The sequence below is a fragment of the Cydia fagiglandana genome, chromosome 14, assembly GCF_963556715.1.
Source record: "Cydia fagiglandana chromosome 14, ilCydFagi1.1, whole genome shotgun sequence".
Taxonomy (NCBI): Eukaryota; Metazoa; Arthropoda; class Insecta; order Lepidoptera; family Tortricidae; genus Cydia; species Cydia fagiglandana.
The window spans coordinates 14,746,204-14,766,890 of record NC_085945.1 but is presented as its reverse complement, the minus strand read 5'-3'; the positions used below and the strand labels follow the sequence as shown (position 1 = coordinate 14,766,890).

At 37.1% G+C, this 20,687-nt stretch overlaps 1 protein-coding gene across 1 annotated transcript; it reads right to left on the bottom strand.

Moving 5' to 3' along the window:
* Positions 1 to 241: 241 nt before the first annotated feature.
* On the bottom strand, positions 242 to 4,964 carry LOC134670864 (alpha-(1,3)-fucosyltransferase C-like). Its single transcript, XM_063528680.1, has 3 exons — positions 3,873 to 4,964; positions 1,771 to 1,881; positions 242 to 443 (listed from the first exon to the last, which is right to left on the bottom strand). Exons 1-3 carry the CDS (start codon positions 4,853 to 4,855, stop codon positions 242 to 244), a joined length of 1,296 nt encoding a protein of 431 aa, XP_063384750.1. The 5' UTR covers positions 4,856 to 4,964.
* Positions 4,965 to 20,687: the final 15,723 nt, after the last annotated feature.

Below are 20,687 nucleotides of genomic sequence, written 5' to 3'. Positions count from 1 at the left end.
TAAAAACAAAAATGTGTATTTAAATTCTAACTATTTAAACACGTTTTAAAAATGTATATACCTAGGTACTTTAACATTCAGTAAATAAACTTTTATTAACTTATTAGATACTTGATACATAGTAATAAATATTACTTAGTTCTTAGGATATTTTAATTATTGTAGTTCTTGGATTGAAATTAAACAAATGATTAATATAAAAAAAAGACTAAGTATAAACAATTTATTAGTTCATCATAAATTATACCTTAGCACTGCTGGAATTTTTTTGACTATCTAATGCCTTTGCATCAGCCACCTTTTCCTGGCAGGCGCCCTCAGTGTTCCACCACTGGGTGAAGTTTCCAAGTTCAGAAGGCTGCGGGGAGTGGTTCAGCATTTCGCAGAGCCGGCACAGGTGGGACCCCAGGGAGTTGGTTTTGTAGTCGTAGTTATTGTGCCACCTGTAAAGAAACATAATTATAGTGCTTAAACTATAATTATGATGTAGTGCTTACACTATAATAATGTACCCTTAGGTAAGGGTAACATTTCATTTCTGACCGCAGCTGCACTACTAGTACGAACGCGTCGGTGTTATTATCAATTTGCATAGTAAAATGAATGGTAGCGCTGCTGGCGTTGGAAATGGACTGTCACCTTAAGTGTACCTATGTAGTATGTACGATATTTCATTGATCAACAAGATCGGCTACGTCAGCCACTTGTGAGCATACCAGAGACAGCAACGGAGTTGATAGCAGTCGCCGTGGCCGAATCGGCCGTGGAGTCCTTACTTGGTAGCTATTCCACCAATTCGCACGATGCGCTTTGCTTCTTCTTTCCTTATGCGCACTGCCAGGGAATGGAATTCCTTGTCGGCGTCTATATTTCCGTGTTCTTATAACCCGGCAACCTTCAAATCAAGAGTTAACAGGCACCTTCTGGGCGAGCTCGCTCCATCGTAGGCCATGTCTACGCCTCGGCTAGTCTGTAGCCATGAGTAAGCCCATTCATAATAAAAAAAAGGAGTCATTATTATTATTATTTCATTTGATATGTTACCAGTCAGTCATAATTTTACAGACGTACCTATACAAGCGGTTCAAGAATATAGCTCAAATGCGTAAAAGATGACTCAAAATAGAGTTACTTAGACCAAACGTCAAACTTCTATAAAATTATTACGTAATAAATGACACTTGCACTGCGTGATATCAAAATCGTTGCAGACTTATCTTGGTTCAACTCTAGAATAGTCCGGGTCCAGGTGGAGTCTATAGAAAACGTGATCCTCGTCACTCATCATAGATCGGACGTTTAGGCATAGAGAAATATAGTGAGAATAGAGTGCTCATCCCATAGGTACATCAGTTTTGGTACCAAAACGACTATTTTCGCAGTCGACATCTAGCGTCGAGTAGCGGAACTGTCAGTACTGCTAGTCGATACTAAAATTCTCTAGTGTCGCGACTCAGGAAAATTGTATTGAACAACAATTTACAACTAACATTAAAAACAGAAGTCGTTGAAAATAGAGTTCCGGTTAATCTTGTTATAATGTTAGCTGAAAATTGTTGACCATTAGACTTTTCGGTTAGTGCTACATCTATTGTCAAGTAGCAGTACTGATAATTACGCTACTCGATGCTAGATGTCTACTACGAAAATAATAGTCTTTTTGGTACTAAAACTGAAGTATGGAGTGAGCACTCTATGTATTTTTAACTCTATGGCTTAGGCCAGGACCCGGACCGTTCTAGCGTCAGCCATCCTGTATGTTTAACTTACCCGAAATATGTGTAATAAGTGACCGGGTCCTTAACGATCTCAAACATCAGAGATGCCAGCGCCACTGGGGCCATTTTTTTCGCGTCAATATACGAGTCTGGTGGCAAAAACCTGAAAGCAAAACAGTAATTCATCATCATCATCATCTCAGTCATAAGACGTCCACTGCTGAACATAGGCCTCCCCCTTTTGGGGGGGTGAATGCCATAATCGCCACGCTTGGCAGGCGGGTTGGCGATCGCAGTCGAGTACACCGAATTTGAGGGACGCTGCTGCCCGTCCACCGGTGGTCTTGGACGTAGTTTAAGGACATACCCGGGTCCTGGACGGAAAAAGCTGAAGCAGGCCTTGCAATTATATCAACTTGGCTAAGATCAAATCTACTATCACTAAACACCTCTAAAACTAACTTTATTTGTTTTTCTAAATATAAAATACTACAGCCGCCACACAAGCAACAAATAAAAATTCACAATTGTGACCTGACCGACCCCCTGAACTGTAACTGCACACAACAAATAGAAAAGGTTACGTCAACTAAATATCTTGGTGTAGTTATTGACCAGCGACTCTCGTGGCACGGACACATTGAGTACATTACTAACAGGATACGGAAGATTGTATGGATTTTTAAAATCCTAAAACAAATTGCTCCCACCAATTTGCTAATCAAATTATATATTACCCTTGGACAATCCATTATGTCTTACTGTATACCAGTCTGGGGCGGTGGCAATAAAAGCAAATTCATCGAGGTTGAAAGAGGACAAAGATGCCTAATTAAAGTTATGCTCTCTAAACCTCAACGCTTTTCCACTAAAGAGCTATATAGGACCACAGGTCTACTCTCTATGAGAAAGCTATATATTTTAAGAACAATATTAAAAATTCACCCTACCGTTAAATACAATCAGGGCGTAAATTCCAGAAGAAGGACATTAAGAGTAAAACCAGTACCATTATGTAAGTCTGCATTCGCAAAAAGGCAATATGAATCACAATCTGCCAGACTTTACAATGCTATAAATAATTATGTATCTATCTATAACCTGACATCAAACAAATGTAAAATTACAGTTACAGAAAAACTGAAATCCTTAACCTATGAAGAAATAGAATCCCTTATTTCTTTTGCAGTATAGATGTATTAATAGTAGAATCATACTCACACACACACACACACACACACACACACACACACACACGCACGCACACACACACACTCGCACACACTTAATAATAATAAAAATGTATATTTTAGCTTAAGTTAGTGTAAGGTAGTTTTTAGATTAGATTACACTAAACTAAATCAAATTTTAAATGTATAACGAATAAATTGTTAGAACAAAAATGTTAGCTGGGAAGAGCGGGGTCTCCTGTCACAGGTATAATTATACTTACTAGGAGACTCCATTAACTGTATTGTTAAAACGAAACCTTTACCTAAATATATAATTTTTCATTTTCATTTTTTTTTTGGACGTAGTTTAAGGACATACCCGGGTCCAAACAATAATTACTAATACTATATACCAGCGGTCGGCAACCTTTTAGCAGCCAAGGGCCACATAGTTAACGGAGGTGACGCGGGCCGTACTTTGTTAATATTTATGACTTTAAGACGTTGTTTTAGTCGTTTGTCACTATTACATACAAAATAGACAAGGTGGCTCTCGGGCCGCAAGTGACAGGTTCACGAGCCGCATGCGGCCCGCGGGCCGCTTGCCGACCGCTGCTATATACTATAATATAAGTTATTAAGTTAACTGGAGACTGATGACCCACAGTCAAACTCATTGTTGAGTTTTGCGGGGTTGACTATTTTTATTAAGATTACCTCTGTATTTTATTAAATAACTAAAATAATTTGTTCGTGCTTAGTATCCTTACAATGGAAGATATCTCCAATAGTTGATCACTTTACAGGCAATCATTCTCTAGGTTAAACAGGAATATTTATTATTTAATGGAATAATATATGTATTAACCGATATGTAGAAATTGAGTTATTGTAGAATAAGTCAAGTAGTAATGAAGTTATATTGAAAACTACAAGGTATTAGCAATAGCAACAAAAAGGCACTTAGGATGTATAAACTCACCTAGAATAATCAGCACCTCCGTAAACTATAGGCACAGTATAATAATTCAACGCATTCGACACTTTTTCCGTCACGTAATCCACATCTAACGAGTTTTCAAACGCCAGATAAAAGTAATAGTCTCTTTGCAACATCTCCAAACAAGAATTCGTATCATCCTTGGGACAAGCATGTTTACCGCACATACCATAAATGTCTATTGTGAAATTATACATTTCCAGATATTTATTCAAGTCGGATACAAGATGTTCCCTTTTACTTTTTGTATTGCAGTGTGATACAAACCAAGCGGCCAGCTTTGTTTTGCCTTTTAGCTTCGATTTTACACTGTTGGAGAGTGGGTAAGAATTATCAAGCCACTGCATCTTTAACTGAGGTCCAGCAATTGTACCGTTTTTGAAGTAGATATTGAAAAATGGTTGGGGGATTGTTGAGTCAAGCCTATAGCTCCAAGTCCAGTTGTAGTAGTTGTTGTATGAAGATTCGCAGATAGGGAATATACCGGCTGGTTCAGAAGCAGTAAAGATGTATTTCTGATGCAATGCTCTGATGCTCGGATGATAATCCCAATTGTTTTCAACGTCGAATAATATAGCGTCAAAATATCTAGGATCTTGCAGCATGCTTTTATCGTTTGTCATAAAACAATTGTAAATTGGGCAGTCGTTGTCCAAAAATGGCCGCTGTCCGTTAATAAAGTCCGGACTTGAGTAGTGAGTCATAGCTTGCGTCCACTTTAAAATATATATTAAATCTGTTGGTAATCTAAGCGGTTTCTGAAAGGTTAGATCAAAGATCTGATATTTGCTCTTATTTTTCTCATTCATCTTTTTAATTTCTCTCATTATCTTCTTGTAAGTGCCGGGAGGTCTGACGATGTATTCAATTTCGATTGCTTTCTGCGGTGGGCGTAAAAGTTTTAGGAATTGTATGAGAAGCGCTATATAGGCGGCAAATAATACGGCCTTCAGTATTTGAGACATGTTCGAGACGCGAGTGCCAGAGTGCGTGTGTTCTCTTAAATGACTGTTGTTTACAAAATACTTGTGTTGCGTGATTGTGGGATGAATGCGGAATGTATGACGTTAAATGATCAGGTTTACGTGGAAAGGTTGAATACTAACTATTTGTTTCTTCCTATTGTTTCTCCTGTAAAAAAGTAGGTTCGCCGCTATCCAAAATAAAACAACAAGATTAATGTTTCAACTGGTTTCAACTCTTTGTCATTTGGCTACGGAATGCGTTAAAATAACTAAACAATTTATACAAACACGTACCTAGGTATTTTTAAAGTATAAAATATATTTGAAAGTTTTAAAAAGCAAGTACATGACAAAATGAAATAAACAACCCGTATACATATACGTCACTGCGGAAGGAAATTAAACACAATTGGTTTTGCAATAAAGTCCATTTTCCATCGCTTATGCCCGGCGCCACTCGTCTATTTAGGAGGATTTGCATAGCGTCCGCCGAGAGGAGCGCACGTCTCGCGTACGCGATTCTAACCTAAAAAGTATAACACATTTCGCAGCAGTATGGTTTCTACGTCCTTATTCGACACGCGCTCGTCCGGACAAAGAGATTTTCATATTTAATTTTCTGTTTAGTATAATTGCCGACATATTTCGCTCTGTGTAGTTTTTGTACTATTTGCATACGTGAGTTTTACCGGGACATTATACAGCACGTTTGTTGAAATTGAAATATATTTTAAGTGTCTAGATTTTTTGGTATATGTACATATTTGAATTACGGGTATTTAGAGATTATGTACATTATATTTTCTAGAAAAAAGTACGTGCTTTTGCTTTGTGTACCTTCATAGAATGTAGAGAAAACTATAACCCCACTCGTTTTTTTATTTATTTTTATTTTCTATATTTTTCTATATACTAAACTCACTCTCCATATTTCTCTCCGCTATTGAATTTCAGTAATTATTTATAAATCACCTACTTACTAAAAATATTTATGGGCTTATTGTAAAAACTAAAGGCTGTTTTGTAATGTTCGGATTTGTTAAAAAAAATTTATCACAGATTAAATGTCAACCTACAAGATTAGATACCTAAAGTTTGCTCAATAGAATTTGGTCCCAAAATACTACTAATCAGCTAGCGCCTCATCTGAACATGAAAAATTCAATTCAAATATAGCAGAATGTGCATCCTTCTCAGTTTAGGCATTATGTCCTTTAATTAATAATTAATGAATCTAGAATTTCACATATTAATCGGACCAAAATGGAAAATCGTTAAGATATTAAATTGTAAATGTTCAATATGCTATAGGTACCGATTGTTCATTGTAAAAGCGATCTAATGCCGTACGGAATAACTTTTAAAATAAAAAAACAAATAGTTAAAGCGTTGAAAGGGTATTTTATAGTCGATATTGAATATGAAATGCAATAAAGCGACAATTCGGAGTGAAGAATTAATAGCCGTATGATTTAATGCACTTGTACTTTAGTGCACTTCAATACAATTTATCAAGGCTCAAATTGCATTTTATGGATTAACATGAAAGGTGGAAAAAAACAGATGGGGCCTGACACTTACCATACGACTACGACCGACATAACAGGGTATATAGGTAGGTATATTAAAATTAATATCTTCTTCTTCTTCCTGGCGTTATCCCGGCATTTTGCCACGGCTCATGGGAGCCTGGGGTCCGCTTGACAACTAATCCCATGATTTGACGTAGGCACTAGTTTTTACGAAAGCGACTGCCATCTGACCTTCCAACCCAGAGGGGAAAATAGGCCTTATTGGGATTAGTCCGGTTTCCTCACGATGTTTTCCTTCACCGAAAAGCGACTGGCAAATATCAAATGATAATTCGTACATAAGTTCCGAAAAACTCATTGGTACGAGCCGGGGTTTGAACCCGCGACCTCCGGATTGAAAGTCGCACGCTCTTACCGCTAGGCCACCAGCGCTTATTAAGAGTGGTCAAGTACATATTACAGTTTTGTAGAAAGAGAGAATAATAATAGTCATTAATATTAAATACTTAATTTTACATTTATGTGACTAGGGTCAGACCAAGAAAACTGAGCAGGGTTAATTAAACGCCATAGGTTTATAGAAGTTTGACGTTTAAAATATCACTTGCACAGCGTAGGCTATCAAAATCGCTGCGTAGTTATCTTGGTATGACTACCTACTAATACTTTTTATCGAAATAATTTAACTCTGTTTAACTATTCTAACATAGCCGGCACAACTCCATTCATGTCAAAATATATTCAGAACGGGCTCTCAGTACATTGTAATGTAAAACCGGTACGGTATGCAAAACAGGCTCCGAACCGACATCGTCAGCAGCTGTTGACATGCCAGTGTCTAAAGATGTTGACCGTACTTAGGTATAGAGTGTAGTACCCTAGATTGGGCTGAGATATTAGATACCTATTGAATTAATAATAGGTAATATGATTTTTAGAGCAACGTATTAAACTTCTTTCACGGAAATTTCATGGGACCACTTCGGTCTTGTGTCTCTTGTTTAGAACGAAGAATTCAAAAGCCCCTTATGGAGTTATTTTTATATAGTAATAGATTACTTAAGGAATTTGAGTACTACGTCAAAGGTGTTCTTAAAATATCGTATAATTTCTTCAATAAAAATATATATTCGTAACACAGAAACGTCGATTTGTTCATTAAATTGACGGTTGAAAAGCGCTGAGAAAGAAAATCAACTGTAACGTTCTTCTTATCGCTTACCTACAAATAATTTTATTGCTCTCCGGCAAACCAATTTATATCCGAAATAAGACCCGTAAGAAAAATATGACTATTTTACAAAAAAATGTCTTGCTTTCGTTTCATAAATTTTTCAATCATTTCATTTCATTCCAATGTTATACTAAACACGTAGTTTCAATCGAATATAAAGTATCCGTTTCAGCTAAAAAAATTGTCGATTAAATTTCTTGGGAATTATTCAAAATGGCGGAATAATGGGTTCGGGAGTTTTAAATCTCACAGAGCTAACTAGAGTAAAGTTATAAGTGAAAGACTGATATGGCGTTCGGTTTGCAGAGGATTATGTAGGTAAGTGCACTTAAAGCCACCATTCCGATTTAAAAGTGTGGGTGCGAGTAATTAGATCAGAACTACTAGTACACACGCAGAAAAAAACGTGTTTTATCTCAGCTCTTCTGTTCGCCTTCGCTTGGAAAGCTTTCAGAATGATACGGGAACGAACCGTCGACGTAATTCTCTGTCGCATTTTTAATAAAATGAAGTTATCTGCTGAGTCTACGGCGATAATTTCATATTCAACTGTCGGGGGTGCTGACAGGGTTTATTTTTTAAATATTTTCATCTGGTACAATCATTTTTACACTCGTGTTTTGGACGTTTCAATCTAGGCCGTTTGGAGTGGGACATGCCAAATATATGATGAAATCATGATACAAAAATATTTTTTTATTAGAAACTTCTAATGATTAAGTTTTTAAGTACAGACAATCTCCGGATAAAGAAATTAGGTCAAAGGATACAAGCAGGTTGCTAAGTTCTTAGCAGTTCCGTTTTAGTTCAAATAATAAGAAGCTTGCTATCATCTAATCTGATTTTAACTTCTTGAAAATCACGAGTTTTGGGTTAAAGTATGACTCACGCTAGACCGGGCCGTGGCCGGGCCGGAGCTTCCGGCCCTTTTTTTCTGTGGAAAGCACAACGTGATCACCGATCAGCCTTCATAGAAAATCACATGTCGGAAGCCTCGGTCCAGGCACGGCCCGGTCTAGCATGAATCATCCTTAAATCGACGTGATCACTTTGGTCTCTGATTTACATACTTACATTACAGAAATTTACAGACTAGGGTCGATAGGTACCCGGGTACCTAGCACTAAATGTGCCTAGCACGTTGCTGGCGTTGCCTCTTTGAACAGCCAGCGAAATATGCTGGCCGTCATAGAAAGTGATATATCGGACGTCTCGGTCCGGGCACGGCCCGGTCTAGCGATCTAATATATATCTCCGCTTATATTTTAATTTGAATAAGTACAGTTCAATCGGCGGTCTGCTGCATGCCTTTTGAAATTTGCCAAGAGTACCAAAACAAGGCGCTAATGACAATCACGAATCAGCCAAACTAGTCCGCGCTCCAAAAAATAATTGGAGACAGTCGAGTGCTCAAGTGCTCGATGCTCGAATGCTTGAATGCTCAAACTGCTCGGATGCTCAACGTTTGCAGGCGTAATTAGTGCAATCAGCGGGAATCACGTTTTAGTGAGGCGGCGAGATATTTGCCCTTACCTTTTTCCTTGTTTTGTTGAGGTAAAACATCAATTGACTTAGTCGCGTTAACTTTAATCTACAATTTAAATAGGTAGTATATGACAAAATAAAGATTATAGCTTAGAAAAATATAGTTCTTGTGTAAATATAAAGAAAATATTAAACAGCCTTGGCGTACGCCACCTGCATTTCTGTGTTGTGGAGGGGAGAAGGCTATGCGACCAAGCCTGGTTTAATTAATGCTTTAGATAACAGAAGGTGTCGCAGAAAGCAAACCGGGACTGGAACCTCAGGCGAAACGACTTCATTTCGTGTGAGAGCATGCACGACTGCACGTAACGAGTGGCACAAAATGGTGGGGAATTCTAACAAGCAAGGGCACACACTGTACCTATAAAATAAAAATAAATGAATAGTCAGCCTGTGTATGTCCCACTGCTGGGCACAGGCCTATAGTCTATAGTCCCCACGCAAGCCCAATGCGGCCTATAAAAACTTTTTTTTTCAGTTCGTTCATTCGATCCCGATTTTACCAACATTGTGGTGCATTGTTTACCAATGAGTTGCATTCGAGTGCACCTAGTAGCGGACACTGCACAGCGTAAACTGCTCTCGAGAGCGTGTACCAGTTTGTAGCTCTTCAAACAATGCCGTGACGTCAGCTTACACCTGCTCTATCTGCTATAATTAATTATCAACTAGTGAATACGTGCCCTAATAAGTAAGTGAAAATCGTGTAGTCTAAATCAATGCTTGTTGTTACTTTTCACTATACTTACTTCTCATCTTTGGGTACTTAAAAATAAAGGCCAAGAATAATTTGTACATTTTCGGGTAGTTATAACGTTTCTTGATTAACAAACCAAACCACCTGGATCAGTCACTGAGCGAAATGACTTTAACCTACATTACTTATTTGATCATGTAATAATTTCACCTACCTTCAACTGGCTTAAGAAGCCATTTGAGGGTAGATTTTGTTTACTCTTTTTTAAATATCTAAAGATAATACACACTATAAAAATAATTAATTAAGATTGTGTAGATATATCTCTTGGGCCTACTATTAATAAAATAGACGAGGCAAAGAGACAAAATGCTATTCGACATTTCGTTTTAAATCACCGAAATTGTAATAAGCATTTATAATCACAGAGCGCACTGAGGGCTCAAAGCTACGATTTTAATGAATTCGACGCCTTTGAAGTTAGTGGATGGTAGGCCGTGTTAATTATTCCTTTATTTTAAATTAATCTGTTATGATTTAAACGAAGTGCTGAATAATATTGAGTTGTATTTAAACAATAAGTATTTTGAAGGGTTCTAAGAATTTATACCAGTTTATTTTTGTCTTTCTTTCTTAATGAATTTCTGGCCTTTTTTATGTACTTTTAGGCTCCTTGAACATATTTTTTGACATCTGATTTCTAAGAATGTTTTTTTGTCTATTTTGTGTATTGTTTTTTCCATGTAATCGAAAAGATGAAACGAAAAGCTATTTTCTTTCAATGTACGACATTCCTACTTATAAAATTATGTTGCAACAGGTATTGTAGGTACATTAAATACAATTGTAAATACTTACTAGAAATTGTACAAGTCATCTATTTAACGAAAATTTAAATAAAGATTATAAAATCCGAATTTGACAGACAGCAATTAACATGGAATATTTTCAAAAGAAACATTTCTTGCCACAAGCAACTTCAGCCCGAGTCGATCCTGCAACTACGTTTTCATCGTTAGGTACGAAAAACCTTGAGTATAGTTTGTGAGACAAACGTGAAACTAAATAGATGATCATAAATATTGAAAACTAGTTTTTGCATGTGACTTCTTTTGCGTGGAATTAATTCTAGCGGTTAGAGTAAGTTTAGCGCCTAAATAAAATGTAATGGCAATAATTTTGAGCATAATATGCTTAATTGCTTACACCAATTCATAAATTTTCTCTTTTCCACTCCCCTTTTCACCTTCTTCAGGGATCACTTCTAACATAAAAATGCTATATCCTTCCCCTATCTATCTCTATGCCAAATTTCAACTTAATCAGCCAAGCGCTTTAAGTGCGAAGATGAAGAGGTAACAGACGGACAGACAGACACACTTTCGCATTTATAATATTAGTACCTATAGATTTTGTGCGCATTATATACCTTTACGTCGAATGATGGTCCCTATAACAGTTCATTTTTACATGGAGTATTAGCTATCATTTAAATTTTTTGTAGACATTAGGAGAGACCGAGGTGAGTTGTGACAGAGGAGAGTTGTGACATCGTCGATTTTTTGGAATCTATTAACTAGATCGCAATAGCGCGCGTTTGTTAGTTCAAGTTACGAGCTAACAAACGCACACTGTTGCGACCTAGTTTCTAGTTAATAGATTCCAAAAAAATGACGATGTCACAACTCTCCTCTGTCACAACTCACCTCGGTCTCCCCTAATCGGAAGCTTAGTACATTCATTAATTAAGAAATGTAGCATTTAACTAACAAAGATACCATCATTGGACGCGAGAAGTATAGGCGAGTAAGGTTTTATATCGGGCTCTCTGACTATTTAGTGAAATTTGAAATTCAGTGTTGTCGCTCGGCGGAGGCGCGGAACCGTTAAATGAATGAACTTTTATAACTTAGGGTTCCGTAATACCGACTTTAAGGTGATGAACAGCGCTCACTTTTTAATGACTTTTTGCTAATATTCTGCGCGGCTTTGGAAGTTTTGTGCGGTTTTTTCGCGTAGTTCCGAAGTGATAAGTCATTACTTTAAATAGGGCTGTTCAAAGGTAGAATGTTAATTTTCAAAGTAAAATTTGGACTGTGAATAAGAAAAATAAATGGGTATTGATATAGATAAAGATACTAGACCGTTCGATAACTGTTAATGTATTTTTATGACCAAAACATTAACGATCACAACTATGACGTTTTCAATGCACCAGCTAGTAAAGCTTATCTTTATTCTTCAAAAACCGATAGTAGGTAATTGCATTTTATCCTCTAGAATGACAAAGTGATTTGGTTGCATGGGGGGGTTAAACAACAACTTTGCCCCTTGTAAAAACAAATGAGTACCTAACTGTTTAAATAAAGGAAGTGTCGTTCACTATAAGTAGAAAAAACTAGCTAAAGGCATTAATGGTAATTCTTCTTATCTTATTAAAATGTTTAGAGTAAAATGCATGCTGTGCTGTAATTGGTGGCGCAATCATAATTTAATAGTACCGTAAAATGGGGTGAGTTGGGTGAAATTTGACTTTCAAACCTCGATAAAAAAATATTTTTACATGTGAAAACTGAATGGTGTATATAATAAGTGGTTCGGACGTTTGTATTTTATTTTGGGTAGTTCCATTTCATAGCTTTGACGATAAAGAGGAAAACCCACCTCACCCCGTAGTGCCTCGTATTTGGGGTGAGAGGTTTTCTCATACGAAGGTGATTCTGGAAGATTGTTGGATCGATTTTTTTTATTATGCGTATTACTATAGCCCCATTTTAAATTGGAATACATTATTTTTGTAGCAGTAGCCTTAAAATCCCTTCTCACCCCCCTCTCAAACCTTCTCTCCACATTCATAATCCAACTCTCCCCGCGAAACCTACTCACCCCGTTTTACGGTACACAAGTGTGTTAGTCCATCAGTTGTGGTTGCCACTTTTCGTGAACCTTAATAAAAAAAAAAAAAAAAATAATGATGCAGAAGGCGGTGATCTTGGACACAGCGTGGATAGTCCGCCGGTTCCTCCTTCTGCAGTCCTGACCACCGGCAGCTTGGGCCAATAGGTTAGGAGTTTTATAATGTTTTTATAGAGGTACGTATTTTTTCTTATTTAGTAAGTGCTTTTATATTTTACTTTATATTCATATAATAAATCACCTAGCCTAAGAGTTGAAATAAATAAGTACTTACAGAAGATAAAATAAAATAAAGACACTATTTATGTAGTTCGGAAATTTGTGTATTAATAAAAATAAAACCAGTATGTACAAAATTATGAAATTGTAAATTGCACTGCACGTAGTGGAAATTCATGAAATGACGAGTTTCCATCAGATTAAGCCAAGTTTTCAAGTTAACGCGAAATGAGCGCAGACCGCTGAATACAACTAGTGGTGTCCGATGCTTTCAAATTCCCGGGAATATTGCCACCGGCAATTATGAGCAATTTTCATCATTGCGTTATTATTACTATAAAGAAGCCAAACAATGAAATTGTCGCAATCGCAACCTTTAGGTACCACGCAACTGAAACGTCGTAAGTGCCGTGAAATTCATAGCGCTTGAAACGCGTTTAGAGTTACACCAAGAAAAGTCTGCAGCGATTTTGCTAGCCCACGCAGCGGAAGTTTTTGTACGTCATAATTTCATAGAAGTTTGACATTTAAAATGACACTTGCACTGCGTGGGCTATCAAAATCGCTGCAGACTTTTGTCGGTCTGACTCTAGGTCGCGATATTCATGCTCCGCTTCTATAAGTAGTTTATTGTCAGCCGACAAGAACTCTTGATGTAAAATACTGGGTCTCTGTGCCGTTTCTATATGTGGTCATAATAGATCAATGTTTTGCACTCAGTATCATTACTACTGATACATAAAACTTTGTAAGACTGGTGGTGTCTCAGTGTTAGCTTAGTTAAATACCTATGAAATATTTGCAAACATCGGTATTAGCACGGCCACATATTCCTTTAACTCAAACTACACGGCCTTATAATCGTAAATAAACTGAGTTTTTCAATCACTCCTCATCACGCATTGCGCATCTGCGAATAACTCTTACTTTACAGCATCAAATATATAGTGACGGTCAAAGTGGTCAAATATATAGTAATCCAAAGTCAGAATTAGGTGTAAATATTTTTTAAATACATTCATCTCTTTGTTGGTATAATTGCTGAACATAAGCGGCACCAAGAATTTTTTTCAAATCCTAACGTGTCATATGTAGCGTTTCTTAATAAATTAGTGGGCTACAATTTATATTTTTTCGTATTCTTTATCAATAAAGTGAACACTTCGACATCAATATTACCAATTTAACTGGCTGTTTTCAGCTAAATGCAATATTTCCGGACACGGTCCATCACTAAAAACAAGTCGATTTAATTACCAGTAATGCGATGAAAGACCCGATGGTGCGGAATCGAGACAAAAGTTCCAAGTTTTGCAAGTTTTTGACTTTAAATGCATACCGAACACCCAATGATTTAATAAAATACCCACTATTACATATATCTGTATCTTTAGGTATTTAAATAGAAGTAAACAAATAATTTGTACATTTTCGGATAGTTGTAAAAATTTTTGGTTAACTAACCAAATACAAAACCGCCTCGATCTGTCAATGAACGACCTGACTTTAACCTACATAATTTGATCATGTAATGTTTTCATTTACCATCAACTGGCTTAAGGAGCCATTTGAGGGTAGATTATTTTTATTTAAATACCTAAAGATACTATACAGGCTATAGAGAATGAAGATACTTTGACGCGTAGTCTTATTCGTTATTTTTGATGGTGACACTGTTTCGTAATATTAAAATGTTGATGATAAAAATCTTCTGAAAGAATCGAAATATGACTTAAATATCCGCACTCTTTCTGCTGGCAAGAGCAAGTCAAGTATGCCTCTCTGGCAAGGTTTTTTAGTAGTTTTACTGTATTTTTTGTTTACTAATGTTACTGGTTCGTTTTCTGTAGTTTGTCTAGTAGTTTCTTCTTCTATCCATGACGTAGATGTTTTACTGTATTTTTTGTTTACTAATGTTTCTGGTTCTTTTTCTGTAGTCTGTCTAGTAGTTTCTTCTTCTATCCATGACGTAGATTGTGATGTTTTACTTTTTTCTTCTGTAGATGTGTTCTCTTCCGAATCCTTCTGCGTTTCTACAGTGTTAACAGTAGTAACTTCTGTAGCATAAGAAGCATTTAAGAATATTAGTGTTACCGATGTCTGTGTGTCAACATCTGAGCTTCGTATATTAATATCATCTGTTTTTGAGATTTCGTTGTCGATGATTCTATAAGTCGCTTTGGCGTAGTTAGACCTTTGAGGTCCATTTATGCTTGACGTATCCCGCTTTGTATGTGTTTGGTTCTTTTCTGCTTCAGTATTGACTTTCTGAAAAGATCATACAACCATTTTGTAGAATCAACATGGTGACAAAAACTAAAAAGTTGTTAAACACAAAGGTAGAGCTAAACAAAGAAAAGTCTTCAAAGATTTTGATAATGATAACACACGCAGTGCAAATATTATTTTAAACGTCAAAATCTATGAAATTATGACGTATACTGCGTATGCTATCAAAATCGTTGCAGACTTTTCTTGGTCTAACTCTAGGTTTATCAATTATTTAATATGAATAACATATACAGTACATTAGTAACATCGGTTAATATCTCGTCACGTGAAACTAAGTAACAGTTTATTGGCAATAGTACCTATAGTGGAGTTACTTGAAACCTAACTACAATTCGAGGTATCTACGGTATTAAAAACTGTTATTAAGACGAAAAGAAACTACCGCTTCTCCATGCAAACGTAATCTTAATATTCCATTCTGGATATTAACATTATAGCAAATATTTTTATGCGATTTGATGCATATTAACAATAGCTATGCCTCTTCGTTGACTATTTTAAGAGTAAGGAGCAGTTAAAGATATGTATGGAATTTGAATAATTCAAAAATACAATTCAAATTCAAATTCAAAATTATTTATTTCATGTTATTTACACACATAGCTATACACATCAATAAACATACAATAATTACTCATAAACACAACATATACACATTAAAATTGACAAATAGATATAATACAGTGGTAGCCAAACTCTTAATTTTTGCTACCACTGTATCACACTTGTAGGGGAATGTAGTCCCTCACAGTGGAGCATTATGGGACAGTCTGGTTTTTCCGCTATCATTCTCAAGATGGTGTTGGGACTGTCCCGCACCCGGCGCATCAGGGATGCGGCGCGCCCACGCATGGTCGCCTGAAAACAATCGACGCCCGCCTCAGCAAACATCCGTGACGCGCTACAATACATTGTGAAGAAATATTGACAATAAATTGTGAAGAAATATTTTCCATGAAGTTAATCCAGGAAGGAAAATGGGGACTAGGTACGTATGGAGATCGTCCACTAGTCCAGGTAGTCCACTATCCTCTAAGTTAGTCACTTTGGTCAGATACAGTAAAACAGAGCACCTTGTGACAGCTTTTGCAACGTCTAGTGTTGATTGCACAACCCGTGGTGCGGGTACTGTGACAGGGCTCGGCGTTGCAGATCAGCATACAGCAGATATGCTATAAGTAGGTACAACATTTTGAAAAAACCGGCCAAGTGCTAATCGGACTCGCGCACGACGGTTTCCGGACCATTACGCAAATTAAGGCAAAAAACACGTTTCTATGGGAGCCCCACTTAAATATTTACTTTATTCTGTTTTTAGTATTTGTTGTTATAGCGGCTCATCAGATATACATTAGGCATTTGTGAAAATTTCAACTGTCAAGCTATCTCGGTTCATGAGATACAGCCTGGTGACAGACAGACGGATGGACAGACGGGACAGAATGACAGTGAAGTCTTAGTAATAGGGTCCCGTTTTTGCCCTTTGGGTACGGAACACTAAAAATGAGTAAATGTCTGTCATCGTGCGCAAATTTTGGGTAAAACTTAGAAAGTCCATTTAATATTAAGGTGCATAGGAGCAACTCCAAAAATGTGGTAGTTTTGAAAATCACTAATATCTACTAAACCAGCAGCTTTTCATGACGAAAAGAACAGTTAAACTACACGTCACACGTTAAACAATTTTCACGGACAATTAAAACAAATCATATGTTATTAGATCCTATTCCTTGAGAGAGGAAAAGACATCGACCTGCCCGATTCCGTATTAACAACTTGTTACGGTTTTGATCTTACTTTGATACGACCTTGGAGATCACTCAGGCTGATCGTTGTATGTGAAATGAAGTAAATGCGTGAGATGCACGCCAATCGGTAAGACGATTGTCGAGTTCGTACCAAAACCAGTTCAAAGCAAAACCGTAACCGTTAAATTTGAATTTAGCTCCTATTCTCACGCGCAGCCGTGGTTACGGCTTGTAAGTAATGGCAAATATCCATTGATTGTGTAATGTGTAAAGTATACGACTGCCTGGAATTATCATAGATGGCGCTGTACGGATCGGATCATTATGCGATAACTCTGGAAGCATTGTTGTACATAACGCTTATTTTTACGCTTAAAGTCTCGAGCCCTCTAGACTCGTAAGTCTTGAAGACTCGACAATATTTGAGAATTGTACTTATTTATTTTAGGCGTATAGATGTAAGAAATCGTAATTGCCGCCTTTGAGGCGTTAAGCCTTGAGAGACATAAGTGTTCTAGTCTTTAAGCTTCGAAATGAGCGTTATTCACAACAATCAAAGTCAAAAGTGATCACAAAAAATATGGCGCACTACAGCGTAATCTGGTTTGGCTGTCAAACTAGAAGAAACTATTTTGTCTTAGACTTTACCTCACTATCACAATCAATAACTCTTTATTAACAGATAATACACTAACCATAATGAGAAGAATCACTATGAACTTCGCACAAGTACACATATTAACAGTAGAATGGTCGAATCAGCACTAAAGAGTACCTACAAACGCGCACTTTTATTACCGAACAATGTTTACAACTATGATGGCCGATGTTTTTATACACAGCCGTACTTTCTTATTGTTCCGGTGACTAGTTTCCCATTAATGTCAATATACTTAGTCACCTCAAGAATAAACTAACATATGTAATGTAGAGCGACGGAAAATATAAAATCGTTAAGCGAAAGGTGGCCTTAAAAAACTTTTTCATCAATGGGAAACGATCGAAAAAGTAGTTCAAACTCAGCCAATGTTGCAAAGAAAGTGCAAAAAAACTGTTGTTTAATATTTTGCAGGGAGCGCAAAACTACAACATAATACCAGGGTGAAAATGTTTAACGTAGGTACCTACTAGAAGACGACATACAAACATACCTCAATATATTAATATATAAAAGAAAAGGTTGTTAAAGATTTTTTACGTTTTTGCGAACAAACATCCAATAGCTAGCTTATTAATCGCTCTATTATTACTTAGGTACTTAATTTTTCTACTTAATTTTACAGTGCATTGGTGTTAGCTGCAATGCTGTAAAATTTAATTTCAATAAATATCAATATCAATATCAATATAAGGGGCATTGGGGCAACTTCGAAGGGTTAATTTAGAAAATGTCTTATATCTACTTACTAGACAGGAAGCACTTTTACTTTAACAACAGTAAGCTAGACTAGACTTATATCGACCGGGTTATGAACCGTGATTACCTTTTGTTTTTGAGCTCCCGATATTCCGACGCAGTTACATTCTTGTTCACGGGTAAAGGATAACTCACGTTAGACCGGGCCGTGTCCGGGCCGGAGCTTCCGGCGCTTACTTTTCTATGACATGATCGTGATCGCCTGTCATGACAGGACACGGCCCGGTCTAACGTGAGTCGTCCTTAACTGAAGACAGCGGGTGGGTGTAACCGAGATGAATTCAAAATTTGCCCTTTACAATATTAACCCGCTTTCGAAATTAAGTCAATGACGCTTACTTAGATACATAGAAAACATCCTTAACTCAGAAACGTTCGCACACACAAGCGCGATAAGAGTTCAGTTCAAATTCTAAGCTCAAATCTCAGAATTTAATTCCCAAATAGCCATGCCCAAGATTCCCTGTTTCGGCTGTTTTCGGGTAACTACTTACGTCCCTCGCATTTTTGTCGTATCTCGAGATAAGATCGTATTTGCCGTATATTTACTGGGGGAAGCTCAACATCGCGCGGCATCCGTACATTGCGATATGAAGCGCGCGTGTCCACTGCATAACGTTACAGATTAGATATAAGGTGGTGGTAGTAGTGCTCGACATGCTAATGCCCAATAGATGACACCCTGCTGTCACCTCTATTGACAAATTAATTAAGTTTCAAGATGCAATGAACTGGGACCGCGTCGAGCACCAGTACCATCACCGTAAGAGTACTCCCATGACGAAGTCCCTTCCAAAAAAAATGTAAACCTAAGGAAGGTTTTTTTGATCAAGAATCATCAAGAGTTTAGAAAATTAGTACCTATAGATTGCCAGTAGAAAACCAGTAATAAGCCAGGTACTCAATAAAAGTTCTAACTCGACGTATTACATACCGGGTGTGGCCTGTAACAGGAGCAAATAATTAAAACATAGATTGTACTCCTCAAACGGTGAAACTTTTGTTCAACAACTTTTAAAAATTATGAAGAATTTAGACTTCCTATTTTTCATACAAAATAAATATTATTTTCAATGGACGCCATCGCCATGCCATATCATTTGTGATTGACGTTGCTTGTCATGCCTTAAACATAACGATATTCGCAATACATTGCGTCTTAGAATAAAATTTAAAGTGTATTAAAAATCAAACCACAAGTTATTTTTAAAAGTTGCTGAACAAATGTTGGTCAGTATGAGGAGTACAGCCTAAAGTTAAATTTTTTGCTCGTATTACAGGCCACACCCGGTATATGGGGTCCCTTTGTTTCCCATAAAGTTTTAAGTCATAATGTATTGTTTGTCATATTATCGTTAGTCATAAAACTGAAACCGTTAACTTTTCAGGATTTTTGTAAGGTTATTCTATAGATGGGTTAGGTTAGGTTAGGTTTGTTTTATGGCAATCCTGAAAAGTTACGCGTTTTTGAGAAAAATCAATTATGACTAACGAAAATTCGGACAAACAATACATTATGACTTAAAACTATTTGGGAAACAATAGAGACCCCCGGTATATGGGTTGAGGCCTTCGAAACTATAAGAAATATATAAAATGTTTGCTGTGGGATTAGGGCTTACTCAAAACGGTTCAAAATCCTAAATCTGCCGAAACTATGCGCAGCGAGCTGCAAAATTTAATGGACACATTAGGTATAAAAGAAATTAATCCATAAAGTGGCCATGCGCTTTTGCAGCTGGGTTTACGGGAATTTTAAATTGTGACTGCGAGTGTGACGTCATTAGCGCACACGCACACTGTTGAAGGTACTATTGGCTATAGGCTTATCCGCGTGCCATCTAATATGCCTATCGGATGACACACGCAAGAACGGACCGGGTCCGGGCCGAGGCATCCGACATTTCTGGATCCGGATTGTTCTAGCGTGGGTAATAGCTTTTTGTGCTCGCAAACCCTTGTGTGTGCCGTGTACCCGTCTCGTGTTTGTCAATGCGAACGCGCGCCGCTCCGCGCATCTCGTAAGTACGCTTATGATGCGGTGTTGCAGTTTATTTAATTTCCTCAAAGGCATTACTTGGAAAAAGCAAGTTTTCAAGTGCCCCCATCTCCCTCAGTGAATGTCTGTCTTGCGTCCCGCTTGCGCCTTTTGGAGGGAAAGAGAGCGTGGGTCTATAGAAGTTGTGGATGTTGGGTAGTTTTTGCCTTTTAGGCTGATTCTTTTTATTCGCT